Source organism: Engraulis encrasicolus, chromosome 19, assembly GCF_034702125.1.
Source record: "Engraulis encrasicolus isolate BLACKSEA-1 chromosome 19, IST_EnEncr_1.0, whole genome shotgun sequence".
Taxonomy (NCBI): Eukaryota; Metazoa; Chordata; class Actinopteri; order Clupeiformes; family Engraulidae; genus Engraulis; species Engraulis encrasicolus.
Window position 1 is genome coordinate 11,423,389 of NC_085875.1, and position 10,000 is coordinate 11,433,388.

At 41.4% G+C, this 10,000-nt stretch overlaps 1 protein-coding gene across 1 annotated transcript in view; it reads right to left on the reverse strand.

Moving 5' to 3' along the window:
* LOC134435204 (ryanodine receptor 3-like) overlaps positions 1-10,000 on the reverse strand; it is a 414,716-nt gene that overhangs the window by 16,239 nt on the left and 388,477 nt on the right. Inside the window, exons 103-106 of the mRNA XM_063184070.1 lie at positions 7,711-7,771; positions 6,945-7,091; positions 4,922-5,056; positions 3,360-3,516 (exon numbers count right to left, since the gene is read on the reverse strand). Coding sequence (XP_063040140.1) covers positions 3,360-3,516; positions 4,922-5,056; positions 6,945-7,091; positions 7,711-7,771 — 500 coding nt within the window. The remainder of the gene's footprint in view (positions 1-3,359; positions 3,517-4,921; positions 5,057-6,944; positions 7,092-7,710; positions 7,772-10,000) is intronic.

Sequence of the window (10,000 nt, forward strand, 5' to 3'; positions counted from 1 at the left end):
CAATTTGACATTTTGTCTGTTTTGTCATTGTTTCTTGTATTGTGCCATGAGCCATCACTGTTGTTGTGTAACTGTTTTAAAACCAGGCTAAAGACGTACCTTTTCTCCCTTGCCTATCCCTAGGTCTTTCCATCTCAACAGCCCGTGGGTTAGGGATTTTTAAAGCTTTTTTTATGATGTTATGGTTTTATTAAACATTTTTATCTCACCGTTGCTCTTACTCATATGTATCTTTAAATTCTATTTATTTATTATTTTAACATACATGATGCTCTTTCCAATTTTTACTTTTTTATTTTACTTTTATATTGTCCTGTGTGTGAAGCACTTTGGGTTGCTTTTATATGAAAATGTGCTATACAAATAAATTTGCCTTGCCTTGCCTTGCCTTGCCTTGCCTTGCCTTATTACGCCTATACAATATTCTGGCCTACAGTTTTTAGCCAGATACCACATCGCTTTCCATTGATGCTTGAGCTTTATGAGCTACATTAGACAAATCCATACTTGCATTGCTTAATTGGTTAAAGTAAAGTAAAAGTAGTGTAATGTCTCACATTTTACATACAGTAATAATGCAGGGCAAATGATTATTTTGAAATGACAGTAACATGTAATCTGTAATACATTACAGTTTTTGAGTAACTTGTCCAACACTGTTTATAATGACAATGCATGTCTTGAAAGCTATTGTGAGAACCTTTCTGACTCTCTGCATTGTGACTAGAGCAGCAATGGACTACAGGGTGTTAGGTCACCTCAAAGTTTAGTCATTTAGGTCAGTGGTTCTTAACCTTTTTTCCTTAAAGCACCCCCTTACATGTGCCCAAGACAAGCCGCGCACCCCCAACCCAAACTTCTGTGCGTGAACAAGCACTAAAAATGATTTAAGAGATGAGGCTTCCTGTTTGAGACATTAAGCAATACCTTAATTCCTTTGCATAGGGACCAAAACCTGTTTTTTTTTTTTTGATTTTGCCCAATTATAATGTTCTCAAGCTAAATTTTGGTCACAGCCTCAACACAAACACAATTCCGTGCACCCCCTGAAATCTCTGGCGCACCCCCAGGGGGTGCCCGCACCCCAGGTTAAGAACCACTGATGTAGGTCTACTTACTTTGCATGACATCATGCAGTCGTATTGCATGATTAAGGCAATGCCCTCCATTCCTCTGCTCGGCTATTGTGAGAAACTCTCTACGCAACTGTCTGTGTTGTGACTAGTGCACTGATGGACTCAAGGGTGTTAGGTCAGCCATCCATTATTAGTTTAGTTGGCATGGCAATACACGTCTTGCAGCCAGTGAGAACATCTCTGACTGACAGTGTGTTTGGACTAAAGCAGGGGTTCCCAAACAGGGGTGCGTGCAATCATGGAAATGTGAGTTTTTATCCAGCATTAATCACTGACAACAGCATTATATTTCAATATCTTGCAAAAGCTCAATTGTAAAGTCTTTTTCTCATTTGCAATTGGGATGGTGAATGAAAAACAGTCCCTTAAAAGTTGTTGTGGCGAGGCTGACAGCTGGGAAACTTTATCGTTTTCTCCACGGAGGAGGGGCCAGGAGGCGGAACGAGGAGACAAGCACAAGTGGAGGAGGCAAGGACACATATTGCGATGCACCCCACGTGTTTGGACTAAAGCAAGGATCCTCAAACTTTTTTTTTTCCAGCTGGGGACCCCTAATGGAGCAGAAAAAACACCCAAGGCACCCCACATAATTATGCCACAAAAGTCAGAGAAATGTCAGCGATCTGCTTAGACTGCATTGGTCTATCCCAACTCACAGAATGTCTTTTTGTTCAATTACCTTTTGTACATTTATTATCTCTACTATTTTATTTTATTTTATTTTCCCCTCCCTGATGACTATTCCTGTGTTATTTGTGTCTTGAAATGTCCATGTGGGCTCTTGTGTATTTGTGTATTTATGTAAGCTACTGGATACCTGAATTTCCCCCTGGGGATCAATAAAGTTACTCTACTCTACTCTACTCTACTCTAGACCTTCTCTGCTGTACCATTTTCATCTGTTGCATACGTAAAAGCGTTTTCCACGTACCCCCGTGTTAATATTGAAGACCACCAGGGGTGTCCGGACCGCACTTTGAGAACCCTTGGACTAGAGCAACAATGGGCCCAAGGATGTTAGGTCAGAACATGCAACATGGGAACATGAGAACATGGGAACATGGGTAAAGGTCTCCTCTCTGGAACAGCAGAGGAACAGAGGTGAGAGGTCAACCCAGACGATAACTGTGGGTATGACTAATTGAACTTACCAGTTTAATTAAGTCTTGAGAAAACTGGTTGAGAAGATGTTTATTATATCTTAATCTACTTATTGATCTTTTAGTTCACCCAAAGGAACACCTTTGGAGGGCAGAGGGCCCCAAGATGTGTAAAGTCGTTATGCACTGAATTTCATTAGCTACCTGCAAATCTTTGCAAACGTTTGAGGCTAGACGTGCAGGAGGCCTTGCGCTGACATCTTGATGCTTACACTTATCTATTCATTGGATGTCATACTCTAACAAAGACTGTGTCTAATGCATATGTGTGAAACATACTGATAAATTGTAGGCTGAGAGTGGTATATTTGTTCTGACTCTGAACATCCAGGACACCCATACGGGGATGAAGGCCCCTTAATGCACGCCGTACCTCTTGTGGCACGCTGTAATAGACATTGAAAGTTTACTATAGTACTACACTACTATGACAGTGCACGGGGCCTTTAGTAATATATCACGACTTGGTCATTGCCATTCTGGTAACAGCGAATTTATAATGCCGTGTCTTAAGGGGATAAAATCCTTGAAACAATTAATTATAGAAATATAAAATATAAAAAAATATTACATTAGAGTTGAGCTCCAAAATGAGGTGAAATTATTGTCTAAACGCAAAGGCAGAGTTAAAGGTTCACTATGCTAGAGCGAAGGGCTATAGTGGACTAGCCTGGTGAACCAGCGCCACCCGCCACCATTATCAGGCTAATAGTGGACCCCTCTATGGTGTTTATTAGGGCTGTAACGATATTGTATCGAACCGCAAAATCGTGATACACAGAGTCACTATACTGCATCGTGGTGCAAGAAGGCAGAATCGTGATACGCGCCTTCAAGGTTCTGTTTCTCTTCAGTCCAGAAAACAATTATCAAAAAGCAAATGAATTAATTTAAAAACATACTTTCAAAACATTGTTGGGTAAATCGAACTGTAGGACTAAAATCGTGATACGAACCGATTCGTGAGTTGAGTGTATCGTTACTGACCTAGTGTTTATGGTGTTTATCCCAAAATCCCACACACACACATCGATCAAGCCGCTTAAGTTTATTTAACTCTTACCCTGGATGATGGCCAGGAGGATGACGATGACAAAGAAGAAGAAGGTGATGTCAAAGAGGATGCGGTAGAGCTCGTACGGGTCACCTGCCGGGTCCTCAATCTCATCACCAATACCCCCGCCCGCACGCACACCCACATACATGTGGAATAGGTAGCACTGTGGAGACATGCACACACAGATGGTTACAGACACACACACACACACACACACACACACACACACACACACACACACACACACACACACACACACACACACACACACACACACACACACACACACACACACCAATACCTTTGCCCACACGCACACCAACATACATGTGGAGCTAGTAGCGCTGTGGAAACATGGACGCACAGACGCACACACACACGCAGACACACCCATGTCCATGTGCAAAAGGTAGCACTGTGGAAACACCCATACACACAGTAGTATACTGTACACAGGCATACACCAATACTCCAACCAGCATGCATATGAACAACAGGTAGCTGGGGAAGGTAGAGGAGGAGGGGGATAAAGGCAGAGATGAGAAACAGAGAAAAAAAGGACTGAAAGAGAGCGCGCGCGCGCGTGTGTGTGTGTGTGTGTGTGTGTGTGTGTGTGTGTGTGTGTGTGTGTGTGTGTGTGAGAGAGAGAGAGAGAGAGAGAGAGAGAGAGAGAGAGAGAGAGAGAGACAGAGAGAGAGAATGATGAATACAGAGATAAACAAAGTCAGATGGATACAATGACAGCCAGAGATAGAGGTAAGATAAAGGGAGAGAGAGACAAAGAGGCAGACAGACAGAGATCAGGAATTTAAAACAGAAAAGTCGATGGCTTCAAAGAACAAAGACTCCTAGATAACAACATCATTACAAGGAGTTAGTGCAACATAAAAAGGCCCCCACAGGAAAGGTTGCACTATCATTTCATAAGGATGCCCAATCCACAAAAAATATACTTGAATTTCTTCGCTCCAGGAGGTTTTTGGCTTCTGGTGAAAGACAAGTGAAAGTGAAAATGGTTTCTCCGAAAAAGGCACTCCTGGATAACGCATTTCATACAAATGCAAACACATACCTGTAAGAAAGTAAGAATGTAAGAACATACGTACATATGAAGAGCTCTTTTCCAAAACGCTATATCCACCATTTTTGCATTTTAATATTGGAATTGAAAGTTAAGAAGTCCTACCGTCTATGTGTGAATTCTTGACATTCAAATGTTTTGAGGACATACTTTTTAAACCTCTGTAAAATCAATTTTGCAATGCAATTCAATGGAATGCTCAATACAAAAACATCAATTTCCCAACATTCTATAAAATTGATATATCTAATTTTGGAAAAGAGCTCTTCATATGTACATGTAAAAATGTAATGCTGTATGTTAGAACATACGATTGGAAGGATTACAATATGCACAAGGTCGGGTGTTGACTTTTCAAATTGCCCAGACTGATAGCTTGTGGAACTAATGACTCTCATGCAGGGCTGGATTAAGATGGCCTGGGACCCCTAGGCTGCAGCCATATCTAGCCTGTGCGTTAATCCGGGCCTGCTCTCAGGACACTCACAGTCATCATGTCGTCGCACTTCATGTCCGGCTCGTCCTCGTCCTCGCTCTTGTTGTAGAACTTGCGGAAGAAGTTGAAGGCCACCACAGTGTAGAGGTAGACCACCACCGCCAGCAGACCCACCGTCAACACCAGCTGCAGCAGACAAACACAAGATTTATACACAACTAAATTATACATTTCTAATTATGATACAATTTAAATTTATATGATATGATATGATATGATTTTATATTATATTATATTATATTATATTATATTATATTATATTATACAATTTATATTTATTATAATTCAATATATATTTTTGTAAAAATACATACATATTTTAGGGCTTTTATTCCTTTATTTTTTGACAGGACAGTGGAGGAGAGACAGGAAATGAGTGGGGGAAAGAAAGAGTCCGTGAAGGATGGGTCAATGACCCGGGCCGGAATCGAACCCGGGTCACCTGCATAGTAACCCAGCGCCCTACCGCTAGGCTACGGCAGGATCAATTAATAATAAAAATAATAATAATAATAATAATAATAATAATAATAATAATAATAATAATAATAATAATAATTGTATTTGCATAGCACTGTATCATACAAGGCATGTAACTCAAAGTGCTTAACAAATGGAAAAAAAACATCATTGTTAGAGATGGATTTAAAAGGAGAGGTATAGAGGAGAGGCAGAAATAGCAGGAAGGCAGAGGAAGAAGAGATAGATAGAGATTGTAGAGTCATAAGGTCAACGTAGGTTAGGACCAGGATTCCTAGATACGTAAGGTCCATAGTGGCTGGGCCTAGCATAAGTCATAGATAGTCACGCAGAGATTGGGCGCTCAGATGCGGCCCCTGGTGGCCCTGGTACAATACAATTTACAAGGACATTCACGGCCCAGTCGTGGCTCAAACAGTAAGGCAAATGCACTGTTACACCATGGACCTGACTAAAGCTGACAAGCACAAGTACAGAACATCCTTCAATCTGTCACCTCCAACTACAGCAAACATGGCAAATTACATTACAATCATATTGCATTACAATAGCAGCAACTCAATTATGACATAGGTCAAAAGTACATTTACCAACACACCCTAGCCAGAAGAATCAATTATGCCTCAACAACAGCAGACATGAGTACAGAAAGTACAACAGAGCACCATCCAACAGTACATCAATCAATCACCTGCAATGTACCTTTTACAGACCACCAGCGCCCCCTGGGAGTGGGGAGGCTTCACTGCACGGAATAGAAAAGAAGCACTTGCTTGCTTATTTTCTTAGCTAAAAAGTTGAATGCATCCTGTCCAGGTTACACAGATACGTTTCGACATGAAGACCTCCCTAAGTGTGCTTGAAGCATGACAGTGCAGTGTTTTCTACACCATCTGATGATGATTTTTATTGGATACACACACTCATAGACAACCACCATTTCCCAACGTCAAGTATATGAGCCTTGGTAGTGTGTCAGCCTTTTTGGTCACGCCCAGTGATTGGATACTCCGCAGAGTTCACCAAAGAGTATCCAATCCCTGGGCGTGATTACGAAGGCTGACACACTTCGAAGGACGCACACTAGACATTGGGAATCGGCCAACAAGTACTTTCCTCAGTCCGGGGGTGTTGCAGTGCAGTGCGCTAGGGCAGTGTTTCCCAACCAGGGGTACGTGTACCACCAGGGGTACGCGAGCACACTGAAGGGGGTACTTGGAAAAAAAATATTTTAAGAAATGCATGGAGCATAGTCACACTGCAATAGAAAAAGCGATGTAAAACATGAGTTAAGGGGTACTCATTGGGCAACGAAAAGACTTAGGGGGTACATGACTCAAAAAAGGTTGGGAAACACTGCGCTAGGGCACCTGATCACAAATGGGCTTGCATGCCCATGGGGATCCAGATTCGAGTCCGGCCTGGGTAAATACCCCCCATCTCCCCCTCCCAGTTTCTTCCTGTCATCTGTACCGTGCTAGCTATCGTTTCACACATTTGAGCATGCCTACGATTGAGGCTCCAGTGCACGCACCTGTTTGCCGTTGTGGGTGACGGAGGAGAGGATGGTCCTCAGGGTCTTGAAGCCCATGGCGATGTCCAGTAGGTGGGCGGCAAAGAAGAAGTTGTTGTAGTGGCCCAGGATTGACATAGTGGTGTACCAGACGAGGTACAGGAAAGACTGCAGGACACAGGGGACAGGGGAAATACATATTTACATGGTGTAGTGCATGGTAGATTAGTATTAGTGGTAGTATGGTAGTATGGTAGATTAATATAAGTGGTCTTGCATGTCAGGGCTGTAGTTTACTGTCGTATAGTATAATACAGTAGTATATCGTATTGTTATTTCTACTGCAATCACGGCCGTAGTGCATGGTAGAGAGAGTAGCCTCTTACTGCAGATGGGGTCGCCAGTGGGCCTATTCACTATTTGCTGAAAATACTCAACTACATCATAACAACATTGCTATGACAGTACCGAGAGCCTTAAGTAACAGATTAAGACATAGCCATTACAAGTTTGGTGACAGTAAGGTTATAACATAGGCTCTGCGCTAAGGGTTTAATATAGTAGTCCTACACGTCAGGGCAGTAGTTTACTGCAATATAGTATAGTATAGTGTATAATATTGTTATTTCGACTGCAATCACTTCAAAAGCAATTTCACTGCACACCTTTGCTTTTGCTTTCAGTGAGCACTTCTGTGTGATGCTTAAACAACGCTTTACTGCAGTATAGCACTGTCTCCCTAGTGAAGCAACAGCTAGTAGTGTCTAATACAGTACACAAGGCTTACATTGTCAGTGAACACCACTCCCATTTTCCAGATATGATATTTGGTGTCAATGGAGCTTAGCCTGCCAAGGGAAAACAGAGAGAAAGAAAGAGAGGTGGGTTTGCAGTATTAAGGATCATATATCAAAGAGTGACAAAAACAAATCAATTCACATGCCTCAGAAGGATTGCATTAAGTTGAAACTTCACAAGAAAAATGATCTAGTATAACAACAGCAAAAAAAAGATGAAACATTGGCGGTACTTGCTCACTTTTAATGCATGACGTTATTACATGGGCTTAATGAAGTAATGAACACCACTGGCGAAGTTCATATAAAACCCCTGAGCGTATATTAATTCAAATCTTCTCATCAGGGAGCCCTTTAATTTAGGGACAGACTCCTTTAATTTCCTCGTTAATCTGTTTAAGAGGAAGTGGCCATTAATCATCGGCTCCTAAGTATTCACTCGTCTCGGTGATATTATCTTAAAAAACTTATGGTATAAATTCAGAAGTTGTAGTTTCCCAAGAACAGAACTGACCCCATGACCACTGCTATCCTTTCCCCCATGACAGCCATGGCATACAATGACAGGTAGACCTACAGTATATGCAGTTTACCCTGCTTATACCCTGTTAATATTGAAAAGGCTAAAGCACAAAAGTTGTCTGAAAAGAACAGTCCACCTGATTTCAGGATTTTTTCCTCTATGCGTTTTGCGTTGCCTAGTAGTATAACCATATTAAGTATAGCAATGGAAGTATATGGTACAAAATAAAACATCATCAAATGTACTCATAAACCACTTTAAAATGAAAGTAAAATGAGTGCAAAATGGCAATTTAATTCTGTACAGTGATCACTTGTGGCTTGATGCTAATTGTACCATTTACTTCCAGTGATTATGCTAAGCAATGCTAATTATTCTCATACGAATAAATATAAGTACTGAACACACTAAGAAGTAAATGATGGTTGATAAATGTAGATGATAAATGCACATTCATGTGTAATATTTAGAAACACTGCAAATATGCAAATATCAAAAAAGGATGGACCGTTCCTATAAAGTTACATAACATGCATTTTCATTGATCCTATCGGATTTGTTATGGAAAATATCATTTCTTTAACATTACTTACAGTACTTCTATACTTGCCTGGTTAACACCAGACCTAATCACAAGTCAGATCGAAACGATTGTGTAGAACTAAAGGCAGTATGGGAGTTCCCAGGCTACTTCTACACAGTCCTTTGGAGTTATGGCTCATTCTTTTGAAACTCGGCCGTCGGTAGATCCGAGGTTGTTCTCCCGACAACCGTTGTAAATGCGTTCTATTGAAACAGCTGGGGAAAATACAAACGTCCGAAAACACTAATGTTAAACAAACTCGGAGTACACAGAAGCGCTCCGAGTTTGTGTTTCGGAACCCCGATTTGAGTACCCATTCTTTTGCACTTTTCCGAGGCGGAAGCCGGAGTTTCCGACAATCGAGTTTCAAAAGAATGCACCATTATAGACCAAGTAACAGACGGAAAAGGGACGTGCTGTTCTATATTCCTATCGTAGGTGCCAACTGCCCACACTGCCCTGCCTTTCAGCCTGCTTCTTTAGAGCATTAACATTGCATTGCCTTGCATTGTCTTTCTTTCCATCACCCCAATGCACAGTATAGACCAGCGGGTATGCAGGCAGGGCAGCTTTGAACTGCATTGCAACAAAACAGAACTGCCTTCCCCCCGTCACGCTTCACCTCACTCAAGAGCACAGGCGTGTTGTGAATACACTCCAATCCCAAAAACATTCAGGGTTTCTTTTTTTCTGCCTTGAATACCAAGTCCCAGTATTTACGTACTTGGTAGCATTTCAAGAAGAAGAACGTTGGTGCAGCACGTATATGTCTTCTTTTTGACTTACTAACGCCTTCTTTTGACTTTTGCATGAGATTAACGTTTAGATGTCACACACATCTTCCTCAGCGACTCTGACAAAAAAAGTCATAAAGAAGACATTCATGCAGCACCCGCTTTTTTTGCTCCGTTTTATGCCAAAGTCCTCTTCTGGCGACACCAGTGTCAAATCCCGAAGTGCAGAGAACGCTCTTATTTGTTGCCAGTGTTATTTACAGCAGTGGTTCTTAACCTTTTTTCCTTAACGCACCCCCTTTCCTGTGCTCAAGACAAGCTGCGCACCCCAACCCAAATTTCAGGGATTTCGGTATACCCACTTAAAATTGATTGATCCATTATTTTGAATAGCACAAATATATACAGTATACCCACTTCAAAAAATGGTCAAATATACA